General features: G+C 36.8%; 1 protein-coding gene across 1 annotated transcript in view; it reads right to left on the minus strand.

Moving 5' to 3' along the window:
• The window catches only part of AIMP3 (aaRS-interacting multifunctional protein 3), a 76,911-nt gene extending 72,581 nt beyond the window's left edge, over window positions 1-4,330 (minus strand). Inside the window, exon 1 of the mRNA XM_090401844.1 lies at window positions 3,680-4,330. Coding sequence (XP_090257970.1) covers window positions 3,680-3,769 — 90 coding nt within the window. The 5' untranslated portion in view covers window positions 3,770-4,330. The remainder of the gene's footprint in view (window positions 1-3,679) is intronic.
• Window positions 4,331-21,318: the final 16,988 nt, after the last annotated feature.

Genomic DNA, 21,318 nt, shown 5'->3' on the forward strand with positions numbered 1-21,318 from the left:
ATTAAAATTGTAATACCATTGATATTACATTGAAATATATGATGGATACGAAGTGTATGCGGATGCGTATTTGATCCATAATGGCCGGTAAGGTGGTTAATCAACAAAAATCAAACGGTAAATGTAAGGCCTCATTCAGATTATATCTGGATACTGGAATTTGGAAGGGTACAAAAGCAGTTGACAAAATGATTTCTGGACTGTAGAATGTCAGCCATGAGAATCGTGTGAAGACATATTATATCAGCTCTCTATGGGGCCAAAAGATTCATTGTGGGATATAATCTGAAAAGTTTGGCAGATAGAATACAGTTGTGAGATGTGATTGAGATGTTTAAGCTGTTGAGAGGTATTCATGGGGAGATGGAGTAGGCTAGACCTGGTAATGTGACAGGTCTACTCCATCTCCCCATTGTATTGATTATCATCCTTCACCCATTTGAAGTTGGGTGAAGGATAATAATCGATAATAATTAGGATCAGCACTGTATCTAAGTATGTTGACAGTCTGAAGCAATCAAAAACTGCTTTTACTCACAGGATGACAATAAGCAACAGTCATGACCAGGGTCACTCTAATCAAGTGCTTCCAAACAAAATGTTTCTATTTGATTACAAATGGCTACTTGAATAACACTATCTTTATCAACACTTAAATTATCTTTATCATATTACATCAATGTCACTTTACCTAGAAAAAATAACAATAAAAACAGTGAAATTCAAAATTAACATATTGTTAATACAATAATAAATTATGATTATACAAACACCTTGTGGAGTCAAGACTCATCAAGTGAGGCAATAGTAAGCTGAATTTTAATGGAGATAATGTTTATCATACCTTGTTTTAAATTGGGTGCAATGTTTGTGCACTTGCCACCTCATTCAACAATACATTCCACTCACCAACCACTCTCCATGGAAAACAGTCATGCTGCACTCTCTTATGCACCACACCTTTATACAACTTCCAAGAATGACTTCTTGTCTCTATACCCTTCCCTGCTTCAATGCTTTGAAAAATATCCTGGGTATCGATAAGCACCCCTTAACAATTTATATGTCTCAATCATATTGCCCCTCTTCTGCCTATTTACTAGTCTGCAATTTACGTTCTCTCAACCTGTCTTCATAGTCAGTATTCCACAATCCCGATATTGCTTTTGTTATTTGTCTCTGAACATTTTCCAGAGCTGACCAAATCAATATGCAGTAGTCCAGATGTTATCTAATCAAAGCCTTGTAGAGCAGAAGGATCACATCCTTATCTTGACTTGTCAGTGTTCTTCTTAGTATACTGGCATTTCTTTGTGCTGTTTTTATTACTTTTGCAGTTAAACTTCAATTCTTTATCCACTAATATCCCAAGATCCCTTGCTTACTCCACCTTCTGTAATACAATGTCTTTACTTTTTTTGAAACCTTACATTTACTGATGGTAAACTGAAGTCCCCACTTGTCAGCCCATGTAGCCATTTTATTCAAATTGCTCTGAAGCAGTACATCTGAATAATTCCTAATAACTTTTCCCAGATTAGCATCATCTGCAAACAGCTAAATATCAGCTTGTAAACCACTTGCAGTATCATTAACAAACAAATTAAACAGCAGTAGTCTTAGAATAGAACCATGTGGGACTCCACTGGTAACTCTCTTCCTGATATGACATGGAAACATGGCACATCTATACAGAACAGAACCCTGTGGGATTCCAATGATAACTCTCCTCCTGAGAGACATGGCACCTATATACACCACCATTTCATATCGATTAGAAAGCCAGTTTGCTATCCAATTGACCAGCAGATTTTCCAATTACATTTGTCATAACTTATACATCAGTTTCTTATGTGGTAGCCTGTCAAATGCCTTGGAAAAATCCAGAAGTATCACTGTGTATGAATAACCCCTATCCAGGCCTTATTATAAAATGTAAGTAAATTTGCAAAACAAGACCTCCCTTTAATAAACCCATGTTGACCTCTACACAGAATCTTTATCTTATCCACCCAATCCTGTATTCTATTCCTAACCAATCTCTCCAAGACCTTAACCACTCCAGAAATGCAAACTGGTCTGTAATTTGAAACATCTCTTTTGCTTCCACTTTTATGCAATGGAACAACTTTTGCACTCTTTCTACTCATTAGGGATTGTTAAGGACACTAGACTCATTAAACAACCAAGTCAACAAAAGTGTCAGTTCCTTAGCACATTCTTTCATAGCATGTGATGAAATTTCATTCCAGTCCAATGGCCTTATTCACATCAAGAGGGCTTAAATAATCATTTTACCTTATTCACCTTCATGGAAGTAGGTTAAAGTGTTGATTCCTCAACTTCCTTTTTCCTTAGAACAGTATCATTACCATCTGTATGAAAAAGCTTAGCAAAATGATCACTGAACAACTCCACTAAACTTCTTCTTTGGTCACTCTTGTGCCATCTTGATCTCGCTGAGTTATCCTTCCACAATCATTCTTTTTTCTTGCTAGCTACACTAACAAAAAATTATTTTTTTCTTAACTGGTTTCAATAGTCTCTTCTCATAATCTAATTTTGCCTTTCTTGTTATACTTGTCACTCTTCTTGCCTGCACTTTATATATTTCATTTAGCTGTTCATATCTTCCAAGTTTACATTTTCTCCATAATCTTGTCTTTTACAATTCCTGTTTGATTTCCCTATTCATCCATTTAACACCTATTTTGTTAATCCATTTTGATTTAAGCACACAATCTGTTATTGCCATCATCAAGTACTTCTTAACTACTCCCTGGAGGTGTCACATAGTAATAATAATAATGACCGATGCCATATTAATCTCTTTTCCTTCAAGCTGTTTTCTGAGTTTTCCCATGATGTGTAAAATTAAAAGAGAAAACTCTTTTATGGTAAATTTCTTTGACATAAGATTCTTGGTGCAAAAGACAATGATTGGGGAGCATGCCTAAAATCTGTCACAATTTCTGGAATCAAATCATAAGCGCTCATTTGCTACAATATATAATATTGAAAAATGTTCCTAATGATTTTTTTTCACGTTATCAATATACATTGGCGCACCCAGGGAGGAGGCCAAGGGGCCCTGGCCCCCCAAAAGAAAAAGGAAAAAAACACATAGAAAAATTTCCAAAAATATTTTCCTAGTTAAAATTATTATTTTTTTAAAATAATTTATGTTGAATTAGCGATCACATAAGGTGGGAATGCCCTATAGCATTCGGGAATCCTGGCCGCTGTGAATGCAAAGCGAATGAAGTGGTGCTCGGGCGCTACTTCGTTTGGCCGAGCTGGGTCAGAGATCACGAGTATCATGTATTGGCGATCACTGCAGATACTCAATCATAGCTCGTATGCAATGCGTAGTGTGTATTCTCAAATCGTCTACTCAACTCCCCCCCCCCCCAAGATTAAATCCTGAGTGCCCCAATGTCAATATATATATATACATTATGTTGCATTTCGAGTGAAGGAGAAATACAAGAATGCATAGCAAATGATAACTTAACCTCATTTCTCGTTTTAACATTTATCCAATGTAAATCAAATTAGCAATAAATCCATACGTATAGCACGTGTCTTCCTTTTCCATCATGAAAAGAGCGGCACTTCATAAAAATAAATAAAATACAAAAATTAAAAATGACATTTATTCAATGAAGTTGTTAGCTACCTGATCCTTCTCTGATATTTCTACAGTGGTTTTTTCCAATTTAAAAGCGTTAATAAGTGTTTTAATAATATCTCTGCTGTCACTATCCATCTTAGATACTCAAATCGCTAGTATACTAAACAGTCCCTTAAAGATCGTCACCAGAACAGACGACAGACGTTATGTTACAATGATTTAGTTTAGTGCCATCGATCGGTATGCTCCATATTTTAATCCCTGTCGAAGAAATACTATTGTTCCAGCCAGGAATTTGCTTTGGAAAACGCACAAAAATAATCCGCGGAAAAATTTAAACAATCCAAGTTTTTCGAAAAAATTAAATCTCATCATAAAATAAACCAACGGTTAATCCGGAATCCCTTCAGAAAATTAGTTTGCTCATTGACCGGTTATGTCCTCTGTTAAAATGTAGGCGTGTGGCAATGTTGATGGAATATAGAATCAAACTAATAACGCTCAGTCAACATAATCAACACTGATTATCATGTCAGCTGAATTATGGCTGGCTAATGATATTCCACGGTGACGAAGATTTACAACTATGATTCTACACTGCAAATGTAAAAAAAGGGATCCGGTATAAAATAAATATATCCTCCAATGTCTTTAATTTAGGAAGAACAACAAGTGGACCTTCTGCAGCCGTAACTAACTTACTAAAGATTGGTTGGGAACAGGGCCGACTCTAGGCTTAGGTACTAGAGGCACCGGCCTAGGCCACAATGGCTTTAAGGCGCCAACATCGTAAAAAAAGTAATAGTATTAAAGAGGACCAGAGAGTCGAGGCGTTGGTGGTACATATAGTGCCCCACAAAATGCTCTATATGCACTTTTTTTGGCAATAACTATAAACTGTTTTTAACAATAAAGAATTTTATGATACCTGTCTTGTCTTACAATGCATTGATAAAACTGACCTAGGGACGTCACATACCCTAGAGCTGGCACTGGTTGGGAAGTTGTTCTCCATCCTTCTAAAAGCTATGCTAGAGTGAAACAAGATTTTCCGGCGTAATCGTATGGCAAAGAGTCACCACCATCTCTGATCCTAAACCCCTAATATTAAATATTATGTCTGAAAATCTGTGAATTTATGGGTAGATTTCTTTCATATGAGGGATTAAAACGACACGTATTTTAAATAAAAAGTCCCTACTCGCAAGTACCAATGATCGGCTAACTCGGGAATGGACCGATAAAACACCTAGAAAAATTTCCTCCATTCTGATTCTAGGGGAGAGAAGAAATGACCACAAAAGTTCTAGTCGGCGACTAGAATCGTACCTATAATAGTCTTTCTGGCAGCAGTTTTGAACTGTATATGTAAATAGGAACTATATGAATAGAATACTGCGACCAGAACAGTACATGTAGCAGTTAGCTTCTCATCAACAGCCAATTTCTGTTTTGAGGAGAAACCAATTCAGGGCTTCTCCAAAAAGCCCTTGAGTGTTTCCTTTGAGTGCTTCACAGTGTTTATTAGAGAATATTGAACCAAATTGAATTCTATATATAATTTAATCATTGCAGCCTCTATCTACTGTGATCTTTTGTCCTAGATAAACATAGCCTAGAGTTTTATTTGAAATAGATTTTTCGTGATGTATTATTATTATTATTGCTCAGTGGATGTGGCGTTTGCACACCATCGCGCTAGGCCGCACGAAGGAAGTCTTGGTTTCGAGTCTAGTCGGCGACTAGAGGAAATTTTTCTAAGCCTTTTTTCGACCGGTTCCCGAGTTAGTCGATCTCTGGCACGGGCAAGCAGGTTTTTCCTCCCGGAAACTCGGGTTTTTCGTCCTGTAAACTCAAGAAAATCGACCGTAGAACCCACATTATTTCAGACATTAAATATATTGTGTTAGGGTTAGAGACCACGAGATGGCGGCACATTTGAGCCGTCTCTCTTCACTGCGTACCGCTTAATTAGTGATAGCCTTGGGCCATCTGTCTCTGATTGGTACCAGTGGAGATTGAACTGCCCACTCAGTCTCCAAAAAGTTAGATAGGGCTAAATGGCCTCGCCTACTCCCGTATATACGGGAATAAAAAGGCGTTAGCTGATTTTTTTTTTATTATTATTATTATTATTATTATTATTATTATTTTAACAGTGTCTCCATGGAGTCAAAAGACTCATCGCGGGAGACCCGATATTGACACACTAACCATTATTTACACAATACCTGTCATACCTCTCCTTAAATTCATTCACAGTTGAAGCATTCACAACCACCTCTGGCAAAGCCTTCCACCCATTCACACCCTTCCAAGTAAAAAATTTAGTCCTAACACGTTTGTTAACCACACTTACACAATCTCCAGGGATGGCCCCTCGTTCTCTCACTTCTTGCACTGGTCTTAAAAATATCATCAATATCAATCCTGTAAAATCCCTTTAAAAATTTAAATACCTCTATCATATCTCCTCTCCTACGTCTATCAGTTAGTTTTTGCAGCCCACAGATCATCAATCTATCCTCATAGGGAACATGCCAGAGATCTGTAACAATCTTCGTAACCCGCCTCTGAATCCTCTCCACCACTTCCGCATCACCAAGAAATCCTGGCGACCAGATCTGTGCACAATAATCCAAATGCGGCCTTATTAATGCCTTATAGAGTGAAACAATAACCTCCCCGTCCCTGCTTGTTAGTGTGTTCTTCAACAACCATGTAATTTAGTGTGATGCTTTGGCAATCTTTGCAATATGCCCTTTAAACTTAAGTTCACTGTCCACAATAACTCCCAAGTCTCTTGTCTCATCAACTTCCTGCAGTTCAGTTCCGTTAATATAGTAAACAGTATACGATGTCATCCTCCCGAAGTGCATCACCTTACAATTAGCCACGTTGAACTTACAGCCATTTACCTTAGTCCATACCGTCAGCCTATTTAAGTCATCCTGTAAGATATTTACATCATTTGAATTGATTATCGCTCTTCCCAATTTTGCATCATCAGCAAACAAGTGGATATTTCCATTCAAGGTATTTCCAACATCACTGATATACAATTTAAACAATAGGGGACCAAGCACTGAGCCCTGAGGTACACCACTAGTCACTTGCTTTTTCCTGGACTCAGCTCCTCCGTGAACCACTCTTTGATATCTGTCCACCAGCCATCCTCTAATCCAAATCACCATCTTTGGATCCATACCCATTTGCTGTAATTTATCTAACAAAGTTACATGTGGAATCCTGTCAAAAGCCTTTGCAAAGTAGTCAAGCAGTATCACCGAGTAAGGATTTCCTTTATCCAACTACACTGTTACTTTATTATAGAAAGTAAGCAAATTACTTAGGCAAGATCTACCCTTCACAAAACCATGTTGCCCCTTATAAAGTACCATATTGCTGTCCACCCAGTCTTGAATTCTAATTTTAACCAATTTCTCCAAAATCTTAACCAACACTCCAGATACATTGATTGGTAATAATTTGCAACCTCAGCCATAGAGCCTCCCTTGTGCAATGGAACTATTTTCCCCCTCTTTCCACTCTATTGGCACTTTACCAGAACTGAGGCTTAAATTAAACATCCTGGTTAGAGGAGTTGCTAATTCTCTTGCATATTCTCGTAACACGAGCCGATATGCCATCTAACCCAATGGCCTTGTTAGCGTTAAGGTTCGTTACTATATTAAGCAACTCAATTTCGTCTATCTGTAGACGCTCATCAATCAATGCCACATTTGACACTGCACTATCACTACCAAGATGGTACACTCTTGGGAAATGATCACTAAGCAACTCAACTATTTGATTAGCTTCTGTAATTTCCCTACCATCAACACTTTTTAAAGAAATCTTTCCATGAATATTCTTCCATTTACTAGCCACATAGCGAAAGAACTCTTTAGGGTTTCTTTTGGATTTATCAGCTAGCTTCCTCTCATAATTAGCTTTGGCTTTCCTTACCATACAGGTACTCTCTTTGCCTGTACCTTGTATTGCTCATTGGAACGCTCATCACGTTTTTCTTTATACGTCTTCCACAACCTTTTCTTTATCTGCAACTCCTGTTTAATAGTATTATTCATCAATTTTACTCCTACTTGATTTCTCCTTCTGACTCTGGGAATACAGTCTGATACAGCTTTCTTCAAATACTCCTCGAGAATCTCCCACGACCATCAACATATCTCCCCTTGAAATTCTCACGCCATAGTGCAGCTGAAAGCTGACTTCTCAGCTTGTCATAATCACCAGCCTTCTAATTCCACAAGGAATTTATTATTTATTTATTAATTATCCATGATTGTTGTTTTGTCTTTGTTTAAAATTAATCCTTTTTTTTACAGTCTGCATTTAATTCATTTCTAGGGGATGAAAAAAAACACTTAACAAAAAGTTTCACTAGTCGGCAACTAGAATCGTAACTACAATAGTCTCTCTGGTAACAGTTTAGATCTATAGATGTAAAGCGGTTTACACAGAGATCGTAGAAATGCAAATATTATTGAGGAGTAATGTATAATGTACGTAATAGTAATGAGTAATATATATAATTAGTTTTTTAAACAAGTCCTCTAAATAGCTAGGCCATTTAGCTCTTACTAAAATTTTGAAGACTAGTGAGCACTTAAGCCCCACTCGGACAATCAAAGATTACCTGAGAAAGAGAAAAACGATAGTGATTTTAATTTGAATCTGGGAAGAGGAATGCGGTAGACAATTATAACTATCTCATAATCCCTAACCCTGCATATTACTGCAGAATAGTGTGAGTCTATTGATTTTTCTGAGTTTATGAAATGAAAAACCCAAGTTTCCAGAAGAAAAAAATATATATATCAGTACCAGAAATCGAATAGCCTGGAAGTCGTCGATGAACTACTATAAAAGAGTTCCTCTAGTCCATGACTAGAATGGACTTAGAATGCTGTTTCAGGTAGGGTCTTTATATAATTAAAACTTTGAAAATCATATGCATTCCCTAATGCTTTTTAATCCCATAAAGAGGAAAATGAGCTCTTTTATCATTACGATTCAGTGATTATGTCACTCTGTGGAAATAGGGTTTACATCCATGGGGCTAGGTCACCTTAAGAAATTTTAATTTCGATTCTAAACGCCGAATAGAGAAACTATTTCAACCTTTCTTCGACTTGGACTAATTTCTTTACTACTGTTTTTTTTTCCTATATATCCTATTTCCTATATTCCATTTTTTCCTATTGAAGTTAGACCTAGGTTCTAGTCTAGTCGCTGACTGAAGGAACTTTTTCTAAGCCTACCTTCGACCGGTTCCCGAGTTAGTCGATCTCTGGCACAAGCAAGCGGGTTTTTCCTCCTGGAAACTCGGGTTTTTCGTCCCGTAAACTCAAGAAAATCGACCGTAGTGCCCACATTATTTCAGACAGTGACATATCTTGTTAGGGTTAGGTACCAAGAGATGGCAGCACTTGTTTGCCGCCTCTTCATCGGCGGCTGCTATAATTAGTGATAGACATGGGCTATCACTAATTATCTATCTCTGATTTTCTACCGGTGGAGATTGAACTACCCACTCAGTCTCCAAAAGCTAGATAGGGTATAAAGGCCTCGCCTACTCCCTAAAAGGCGTTAGTTGATTTATTTATTTATTTATTATATATATATATATATATATATATATATATATATATATATATATATATATATATATATATATATATATATATATATATATATATATATATATATATATATATATATACGAGGGTGGTCTGAAAAGTTCTACCAAACTGCATACAGGTCTCAACACAGTACAGAAAATCAATTATTTTATCTTTACCAATCAGTCATAGATGGCTTTCAAGGAAAACCACCAATAAAGGCAATAGCAATATTCTTGGATCTCACAGCTGCCTTCGGTCGCGTTTGGTGACAAAAATTAATAAAAATTGCATACGGTACTGGAATAAAGGTGAACGCATTAATTTGAATTTCTGATTCTCGTGAAAGGAAGAAAAATGAAAGTAAAAGTTAATGGAATTTATTCCAACATGCATCGAACTTGGGCTAGAGTCCCACAAGGATCTGTCTTAAGCCCACTCCTATTTCTAATCTAACAATATCCATCCTCACAAAAATGACACAAAAATAGCATGCTATGCAGACGATATAGCAATCTGGCACACTAACTGCAATCCTCAACAATCTGAAAAAGTCCTAAATAATTCACTAAAATGCTTAGAAAAACGAGCAAAGAAACTTAAATTACTGATAAACCTAGAAAAAATAAAACTGAGCATGTGCTCCACTTATAGAAAAAATAGACACAATTTCAATCCCCAACTCAAAATATATAATACCAAAATACAAAAAAAAACAGTCTCCAAAATACTTAAGCCAAATCCTAGATACTGAACTGAGATTTACAACTCATATTACAAATATATCTAATAAAGCTCTTAAAAAGCTTAATATCATCACAAGGCTTTATGTGGGGTGTAAAACCGAGACACTCAAAACTACATATGCTGCACTCATACACCCCACTATAGAATATGCGTCGTCAATCTGGGCTCCAGCTTCTGCTAGCTAAAAAGTAAAATTTGAAAGATTACAATCAAGAGCAGCAAAAATTATTATAGGTACAGTCTCATCCACAAATAATTTAAAAGGTCAACAAGAACGTAAACTTCACATATTACAAGACAAAAGAAAACTCTCCACAGTTAAATTCACTAACAGAATCAGGATCCAACAACAGGATCACATCTCACTCAGGACATTCGATGCTTGAACAAGAAAATCTGGACTGAAAAGATCATCTACTTTACAATACGATCATGAAATTAGAAAACAGATCCACTTAGAACACCTGTCCATTGAAATAAGCAAAGCGCCATCCCTTTCCACTATTCTACCAAAAAAAAAAAAAAAACACAATGATAAACATAAATCTACTAGAACCTTGTTCAAAAAAGGATTTACAGGAAGAAAATAAAGAAAAGGACTTGACACTATACATCACTTAAATAATCTAAACCATGCCATAGCCTAAACTGATGGATCATCTGATGAAGCACTTAACCAATGAAGTTCAGGGATTTTTCTAATTATACCTGGAGGCGAGGAAATGCAAATCAATACCATATCTGGCAAAATAGCTTCAAACTTCACTTTCAAAGTTGTGAATTAACAGCCATACAAACGGCTTTCAAGTTCAATCTCTCTAATCCAGTAATAAAGATTACAGAAGGAATAAACATCTCCAGCGACTCTAAAACTGCACCTTGAAACATTAAAAAATGGAAAATTAAAACTCACGCAGGAAATTCATGAACTAATAACTTTAACGTTAAATTTGAAAAATAAGAACTGTATACTGCAATGAATACCAGCCCATGTAAATATTGAAGACAATGAAAGAGCAGAGAGTCTAGCTAAAGTAGCAAGACATTTAGTTTAAAATTGCACCCACTATATCACTACCTGATGCAAACTCAATCGCCGAAATAAGATTGGTAAATCAAACACTCAAGAAGAAGAATGAAATCAGTGAAATTAATGAAACCAGACAAATGATCACAATCATCACCAGACTAAGGACGGAACATTTTAAAATCAAGAAAATTCAACCAGATGGTAGTAGGAGCTATGCAGCATGCAAGAACTGTTCAGGAGTTGAACTAACACCGGCCGATATCTATTAATGTCCAAATATTGCTACTGCTCTACAGAGAATTGACAATAACAATAGAGAAAAGCTATACTCCATCAAGGTTCAACAGAATGACAAAGCATTCTACAGTTCCAAGGTCATATCTAGAAGCTATTCAATGGATTCAACGACGGCAACAACATATACACGAGGGTGGTCTGAAACGTTGTCGGCCTCGACTAGAGATGGCAACAGTATCGGCACGATCCATGTGAAATTGCAAATCATTCTATCAAGTTCTTTGTTTTATACAGCTGTCTGAAGCAAAAGTGTTGTCTGTGTCCCTTGAAATGGATAAGACTAGGAATCGTGCGGTTATAAAATTCTTTGTAAAAGAAAGTTTAACGCCAAAAGAAATTCATTCGAAGTTCATAAAAATTTATGGGCACTCTTCTGCTTCAATTTCGACAATTAAGAAATGGGCTGCCGAGTTCAAACGTTGCTGTACCAGTCTTGAAGATGATCCGCGTGACGGACGGCCAAAAAGTGTAACAGCACCAGAAATCATTGATCAAGTGCACGATATGGTATTGGATGACCGGCGAGTCAAAGTGCGTGAAATTACTGAGATTATAGGCATTTTAAAAGAATGTGTAGGACATATTTTGCATGAAGAATTGCGAATGAAAAAGCTTTGCGCAAGATAGCTGCCGGCAGACAGCTTGCTCCCAGCAGATCAAACACGCACTCGGATGAAAATCTCTGAACAGTGCTTGGATCGTTTTAACAAGAATAAAACTGATTTTGTGCGTCAATTTATTACTATGGATGAGACTTGGATTCACCATTACACACCAGAATCCAAACAGCAGTCAAAACAGTGGACAGAAGTCGGTTGTTCAGCGCCAAAGAACACAAAGTCGGTTCCATTAGCAGGAAAGGTTATGGCATTAGTGTTTTTAGATGCTAAAGGCATTTTGTTTATTAATTATTTTGAAAAGGGTAAAACAATAACAGGGGGATATTATTCCGATCTGTTAACCAGGCTAGACGAAAAAATTCCAGAGAAAATTTCAAGTTTGCAGAAGAAAAAAACCATCTTTCATCAGGACAATGCATCTGCTCACCAAAGTGTTTTGGCAATTGGAAAATTTAAGGGGATATGCACTATGAATTGTTGGAACATCTGTCCTGTTTCCCAGATTTGGCTCTTTCTGACTTCTATCTCTTCTTTAAACTAAAACTCTTCCTCCCTGGTCAGCGTTTGTCTTTGAATCAAGAAGTGATTGCAGCTGTAGAGGGGTATTTTGCAGATCTTACTGAGAACCACTACATGGACGTGATAACAGACCTGTACTCCAATGCTGCCTCATTCTTACACTTCCTGTGGTACAACCGAAAATCAACATAAAATAAATACTAAAATAAAATAAAAATCTTACCCCACCATTGAAATACAACTAAAATTTGTAATTATTTTGTCCTTCCAATTATGGAGTCAAATTCGCTTAGTTCTATTGCATAATAATTAAAAGCACTTTAGCTTCTAATAACTTTCTAACTGAATTTTGAAAACAATAATGATGTACATTGACTTTAAAATAATGAATATATAAAATGTCACTTGACCAGCTCTATATTCATAACTACAGAACTGTATCAGATTGTAAAGAATCTCTCTCTCTCTCTCTCTCTCTCTCTCTTAGGAATACAATCAGACAAAACCATGATACATTTTACTGCATTTTTTTAAACAGACCATTGACCATAACTAAAATCCTTTCGCATTTACATTCACGTTAGGCACAATCGCGATATTATTCTAATCCAAATCATTTTAACTTTCATTCTTTTTATTTATTTATTTATTTATTTATTTTGTATTAGAGCCTCTGTAGCTCATTCAGTATAGACGAAGCTGTTTCGTCTGAAAGACCATGGGTTAGATTTCCGTCAGTGACGTGAGGAACCTTATCGGGTCTCTTTGAGTGAAAGGTGAGTTAGCTGGTCTCATACGAAGGTATGGTTATTTCTCCTCGGAATTTCGGGTTTTTCGTCCCCCAGAACAGTCCCCATGAACACATGCTTCCACTGACATAGGACACCTCCAGGAATAAGGAGTAACCAACCTAATCCGTTGGATTTCGGTTCCGAATACCTACACGTGATAGGATATATGATGTGATAAGATAGGATAGGATAGGATTTTGATTTATGGTTAATGAACTGCAACACGATTACATTACTCTACTGTGTGGCGATGCATGCGAAGTCTTCTTCCTAGTCTTAATACACAACTCCTGCTGGGTATTAAGAAGCGGTACGGAAGATTTTTTCGTTATTTTCTTGCACTGATAGAGAAAACCTCGAATCATTTAAAATAACAACCATTTGTATGGAGTAGGAATTTACTGCTCAATCATATTTCATATAGCATGTTAACCGATTCAAATGATCAATAGAAAAGATCAGTAGCTTAAAACCGCTCGTAAGGACTCAAACTTCCTTGAAACGATCGTTACTGGTGATGAAACGTGTTTTGAGTATGAGTCCGAAACAAAGCGCCAGAGTGCTGGGTGGAGACCACCAGAAGAGAGGATCGGAAAAAAAATCGCTTGGAGAAGTCAAAAGTAAAGATAATGCTGATTTGTTTCTACGATTCCAATGGAATTATCCACAAAGAATTCATTCCGCCTGGCCAAACGGGCAATAGTGAGTTTTATCTCGAAGTTTTAAAGCGATTGATAGCGAGAATTCTTCACGTACGGCATGAATATCGTGATGCAGGCAGCTGGTCACTTTTGCACTATAATGCAGAACAATCTCATCGTTCGAACATTGTGTGTTGGATCACTCACCATATTCACCTGATTTAGCATTATGTGACTTCTTTCTCTTCCCCCGACTTCATTTGCCGATTAAAGGAAAGCGATATGACACCATTGAAAACGTTCAAGTGGCAGTAATCACGACCCTCAACAGTATCTCAAATACCGATATAAAGAACTCATTTAACGAATTAATTGAGCATGCCAAACGCTGTATCGAAGCTGAGGGAGAGTATATTGATTGAAATAAACGATTTGAATAATTATAATTGGCCTGTATTTTATTTTCTATCAAAAGTTCAGTTTCTTTTTGAACAGAAAATGTAGATAATTAAAGTGCCCACTATTTGTAAAATTTAATAATCCAACACTGTCTTCGCTTTGTTTGTTATTTATTTTCATTATTTTCATTTTCATTTTATTTATTCTTAACCCACAGTCAGGGCTTCTTCATTTAGTGTTAATGTTTTTTCCTACATATGCTGTGTACGTGCCAGTAAATATATGTCATTTTAAAAATCCAGGTCATGTGAGCATAACGGCCACTGAATTAGAAACTTTTATTTAATTTAATTCTTACAGCGTATTACAGCGCATTGCGGTTTGGCATAAATTCAAGAATTGGATTGCATCTAGGTCTACAGCATACCAGCCATTTACCAGAGAGTATTTTAATGGCCCAGATTTGACCGAAGAGGATTTTGTTCCCTGATCTGTTATTCTAATTTGTCCCATACATTCTCAATGGGTTTCAGATCGGGGGTTTGAAGGACTGCGATTACATTGTCATCCATGAAACAGCCGTCGCCTGCTGTATAGATATATAAAAAAGTCAATGACTAAAATAAAGAGCCAAAGTCTTCATTTCTGCGATGCAAAATTATATAAATTAAGTGGATATTAAATCCAACATCATTTCAAAGCCGAATACAGAAACTATAAAAGTTTCGTGCGAAAATTGACCAAAGAGGTTGCGGGAATACACTATCGCCATACTACAAGTTGCCCTAGCCGAACCTAATGGGAACATTGTAGAATGGACTTGATTGGCAAAATTGTTCAGATATTCATAGGAGGACACCCAACCTCCCAGCAATAGGAAAGGAAACGTTCTGAACCAAGAGAACATGCCCCACACCTTAATACCACATCCAGAACCTTGAGTTGTGTTTACAAAGCATGCTGGATTCATTGCTTCATGGGAATCCCACCAAACTCTGCCTATCGCTGATACAGAACAAGGTGCACCGTGACTCATTGGACCACATGAACTTTTTCCAATATCCAGTCACGGTATTCCTAGCACCAGGGCCGGATCTACCGACGGTGCAACACGTGGATTTGCAAGGAGCGAAAAGTTTTGGGGAGGCAAAATTGGTTTAAACTATACGAAAAAATATATATATTGGTTTTATCCTTTATCCAAGTGTTAGCAAAGTTTGCACCTTAAGTACTTTCAGGACTGGGGAAACTCGTGGTAAAGGTGGTATAAGTTCGCATCACTTAGTATCTCCCATAATGCAAAGCACATCTCCTTGCAGACATGTATAATGCAATGAATTAAGGTAAGGGCCACTACCCAGACCAGTTTCGACCTTTATTGAGGTGCTGTTTAAGTAAAGACCTCTCTAAAAATTAGGCGGTCCCCCCAGATCACTCTACGAGTGACCGAAGGACCATCCAACTCAGCAGTGGTTCCACTCATTGACAGGCCCACCACCAAGCAGAGCCATAATTTCAGCAGTAGCTCCACTCAGAAACAGGCAAAAACCTGCTCCCAAGCAGTCTCTCACACTTCAAAGTCTCTCACTTTACTTAAACGCTGTTTAAGTAAAGACCTCTCTAAAAATTAGGCGCCCCCCCCCCCAGTTGACTCTACGAGTGACCGAAGGACCATCCAACTCAGCAGTGGCTCCACTCATGGAAAGGCCTACAACCAAGCAGAACCATATTCTCAGCAGTGGCTCCACTCAGAAACAGGCAAAAACCTGCTCCGAAGCAGTCTCTCACATCTCTTCTGTGTAAAAGCACATCAGCGGGAGCCAGACCCAGAGGTGGCGATACTAAGGTAGAAGTAATGGAGAAGTCATATTTACCTATATGAGTTGCCAAACGGTATCATAGCCTATTATGAAAATTCTCCGGATTAGAGATAAGTTTATGGAAGTTTTTTCACTTGGCTATGCTACTAATTATATATTGGCTTCTATTCTTTATCCAAGTGTTAGCAAAGTTTGCACCTGAAGTATTTTCAGGAGTGGGACAACTTGTGATAAAGGTGGTATAAGTTCTCATCACTTGCCTTAGTATCTCCCATAATTAGGTTGACCATATTTCCTTGAGACAAAAACAGGACATTGGGATGGCAAAACGGGACGGGGGTTATGTAATATTCTGTATTCATGAAAAAGTAAGACGATAATATGTAATAAGTTTTATTACAAACATATTGAGCTTACCATTATTCTTCAGTGACAGAACTCATACAAAAATGTAGGTAGATGTATGGGGGGGGACTGTATTTCAGGTAATATAATTTTGTGTTGAACACCACAATGTGGCAAAAAGTACTGCACAACAATTGGAAAAAGTCTGCTGTCTTTTTTGTTTGTTTGTTTGTTTGCTGCATCTAAACTGACTGTAAGTAAATCCTGAACCATCAAATTCCAAATGTCTTATAAATCTTGATGTTCTTCGATTCTAATAGTAGCAGAACTGGAATACTGTCTACAGCGGCAAATATGACAACAGAATATTTTATAAACACCAGGCAAAGAAAAGCTTCGTAATGCATCTTTGATAGGTGCTAAGAAAGGTGATAACTTCCAGGCTGGTTTGAAGATGGTATATAAATTATATCTGCAAAGCGTCCTTGCGATTTGCTCAGATGTTCCTTTAAGGTAGGGTATCGGATTGTTTTAATATCTGATTGCAATCTGGAAGATGAATGATAACTATCAAATATTTTCTGTATCAAGGTCTCTCTGTGTCAGTGGCGACTGGTGAAAATTTTAAGTGGGGGTGCAGCATATACAAAATTTAAAAAAATCCTTTTTTCCTAATCAGTAACCAATTTATTAATAAATAAATTTACATATTAAAAAATTGCTTTATTTAAAATATTTCACCCTCACCACAAACAAACACCAATAATAGTTTCGTATCTCACAGAAATAACGCGCGCATGCACACAATTTATCTGTAAGCGACACTGCCCAAACGAGAAGTATCAGAATCACCTGTAACGTGCAATGACAAGCGCAAACGAATGTTGGCGAGTCTAGCTGAAATTGGCCGAACGCAATAATTCTGACACTGCGTTAGATCGCAGTGCATTGTTTCGTGTAACGATAATTGAAAAAATATAATTCTTTTCATATTTTCAACAGTGACATTCGTCATAATTCAGCCTTGTATCTATAATAAATAAATATGTTATTTTAACAAAATAAAATAAGATTTACAAAAAATAGTTCACCCTCACCCCGAACCCGCACCAATAATAAAAGTTTCATATCTCACAGAAATAATGTGCGCAAGAATATGATTTACTGTAAGTGACACTGCCCAAACGAGCAGTGTCGGAATCACTTGTAACATGCAATCACAAGCGCAAACGAATATCGGCGAGTCTAGCTACAATTGGCCGAACGTGATAATTCCAACACTGCATTAGATCACAGTGCATTTGTTTTGTAATCTAAAGCATTAATCGAACAATTCCAATTATTAACTATTCAATCAATGTCAAAACATAAGCTGTAACGTTTAACATGTCGTATTGCATTTATATAATGTTGTAAGCATTATTATTTATAAACACAAACAAAATTTAATTTTTTCATTTTTTCCTTGGGTGTGCTACAATGTTGCAGTGCTTATGTATGAGCCGCAACTGCTCTGTATCCATTAAATAATACAGCAAGTTTTATTTTATTTAATTCTTCTAATAAGAAGAGACCCAGAAGAACCAATTGTGATTTCTCGGTGCACAAGGCTTTTCATAATATATGTATATATATATATATAATTTTTTTTTCTTTTATTGTCCGCACGGTTAGCAGGGTGGCTATGCATTTCGCAACCACATGCCTGGGAAAGGAGTGTCCTGGACTCGATTCCTGTCATTGATGTGAGGAGCTTAGGATCCTTCTCTGACACATAGCCAAGTTAGCTGGTCCTGGGCATGGACTGCAGGGTTTTTCTCCCAAGTTTATCTGGGGGTTTTTCATCCTGCAAGCAGGCAAACGGGCTGTGAGAACTCAACGCTTCTACAGACATAGGATCACCAGAAGGCATAGGGCTAACCACCTTATCCTTGAGTACGGTTGCTGTTAAATGAATAGAAAACCCTCGACACTGCAATGTGAAAAAGGAAGAAGATATATTTTATTTTATTATTTTTTTTTGTGAAAGATAATGTGATTATACGTGGATATATCTGCCTGTAAAGGATGACTTTCTGGAAACAGGAAATTCAATATTTCCAGCAGTTACGATGTATTAAAGTATAAAAAAGGGCGGACTGTTGTTAGTTTTAAGTTCAATAATAAACTTGATGCGAGTATATAAGGAGTTAATGTTATCCAGAAATTGAAGTACAGTAGTTCTGTATCAGAGTGAGACCAGATTGCAAAGATATCATCCACGTAGCCACAAGAAATAATAAGAGCTCAGTTATTTGTTTTATCGTATGATGGTAAAATACAGTGAGAACTAAAAGCCACATAAAATAGTTTTACAAAAAACAATTTTCAATTTTTCAAGCCAGTTTATATCTTCTGTCATAACATTATGTATATCTTGATAGTGCCCTGATATATCGGGCAGTCCAGTAAAATATGGTCAATAGTTTGAGAGTGATAACTGCAGTCACAAGCAGGAGAGTCGGTCCATTTGCATTTATGTGTATGTGTTTACATCTGCCATGACCAGTTCTAATGCAGTTTAAGGTTGTCCAAAGATGACATGGTAGTCTAAATCCAGGTAGTTTAGATGTAGGGTCCATTATAGCTAATCTGGGATTTGTTATAGTGCTGGAGCCATTCATCTTTCCATCTCTCAGCTAAGTTGAAAGATTCACTTATTACTTCCTTTACTGTTCTCCAACTAGGATTTCTTGATTTTAGTCTCCTTGTAGGGGAATTTCATGTCTTCATGGATAGGTAGGTCAACATTGTTGGTTAAATTTGTCCATAATTTAGCAAGAGCTGAATTTCTGCATAAGTTAGAAGGTGCAATGTTACTGATGACAGGGAGTCAATAATTTGGTGTAGATCCTATAGTTGCTGTTATTATTCTCCTTGTTTGGTTAAGTTGGATGTCCACCTTAGAAGTATGAACACTGTTGAGCCATACCGAAGAGCAGTACTCTGCAGTTGAATAAACCAAGGCCAAAGCTGACAGATACAAGGCTTCAGCATCTGCACCCTAAGTTGAACCAGCCAGCTTCTGAATTATGTTATAAACATATTTTATAAACATATCTACTTTTATAAATTTTTATAAATTACTGTTTCATCACAAATGTATTAAGGCTTTAAACTCGACTGGAGACAAGTTTGGAGGTGAAAGTTTGACTTTGAATAGTACAGAAGAAACTTCTAGAAGAAGTTTATTGGCATCATCGCTCGAGAGGGTGGACAAGTTTCCATCAATGTTATGAAGAAAATCTACACAAGGTATTGTTTAGACACTATGACAAAATCATGTCCTCTGGAGAGAACCAATGTTTCTGTGGGATGTTCAAAGATATATTGACTACCCATTTGTTTATAGAGGGTTGACAATAGCTGTTTTTGCTTAGACAGGAGGGACTCAAACTTGCAGGCAATGATGTGTATATTTTTATTATAGAATACATGAAGAGACTTCTACTGATATGTGAAACTACATTGAGTAGGTCAATATTTAGGATAGAGGTACTCTCTTGTATCTGGAAGATGTTACAAATATTGAGAGAGAATGACTAGCATTGATATAAATATGATGAGCAGCAGTAGAGTTGATGGTTTCTTTAAATCTAGCAACGGTAGGAACTATATTTGCAACATGGCATTGTTTTAAAGGAAATCCTTACTCATAACTTATCTTGTTGAACTGAGAGCTTGCCAAGCAGTGGCGGCCTGTGAAGTTTTAAGTGGGGGCGCTGTCTATACAAAATAATTAAAAAAAATTATTTTCTTCCTAATCAGTAACCAATTTATTAATAAATAAATCTATAGATTTATTTATTAATAAATTGGTTACTAATTAGGAAAAATAGAATGATTTTTTAAAAATTTTTTATAGGCAGTACCCCCACTTAAAACTTCATGGGCTGCCACTGTTGCCAAGTCTACTGATCTTTTTAGTAAATTCTTCCTCATGAAGGATGATTAATGAGTTTTTAATGGCATTTGACAGGACTTTAAAATTTCCTGTTCCAAAGTATTTGTTTAAAGTGTAGTAACAACTTCGGTTTATTGTAAACCTAATTTCATAGGTCATCACATATGATAAGATTCAGTTCATCATCCTTCTCAAAATACAGACATCAAATCTTTATTTAATAGAGCACATGTTGTCTGTTCCAATCCTGATGATTTCAAGCTAGAACTTGATCATTCAGAGCATCATGCTGTGGAATGGCTTCACTTAAAAAAGAAAAGAAAATATTCTGCACATCAGTGATATTTACAAGCCTGTTCACAAGAACCTTGACTCTGTATGGCAAGTTCCAGTTTCCTACATTGCAGGAATCTCTGAATCTATTTCAAAGACCCTTAAAAGATATCATTTAGTTCCCAGATTTTTTCCTTGTTAATACACTTTTCCTCATTACACTGCCTCAGGCTTACTGGATTCAGTGTGATTTCCTTCTCTCTTATACAGGACACTTTGGACTAAAAAAAAAGACTTCAGGAACACCAACCTTACATCATCCATAATCTGGTGCAACACACAAGAACACGCACCACAGTATCATCTGGTCTTACATCAGCGTTGTTCTGAGCAATTCTTCAAAGTGAGTGCTGAAGCACTATCCTAACTTAAACTGGAATGACTGTCCTTTCTTAGCTAGAATTTGGGATTCTTTTCCTTATTATTGACAAGCAGTAAGTTTTATATATATATATATATATATATACTGGGGCAGCTCTCCCCCCCCTCCCCCAGCACCCAACCCCCAAGTTCCAGGCTGGTAAGCCGGTAAGACAAAAAACATGACATAA

Source organism: Typopeltis vanoorti, chromosome 12 (assembly GCF_054136105.1).
Source record: "Typopeltis vanoorti isolate ZY-2024b chromosome 12, IOZ_Tvanoo_1.0, whole genome shotgun sequence".
Classification (NCBI taxonomy): Eukaryota; Metazoa; Arthropoda; class Arachnida; order Uropygi; family Thelyphonidae; genus Typopeltis; species Typopeltis vanoorti.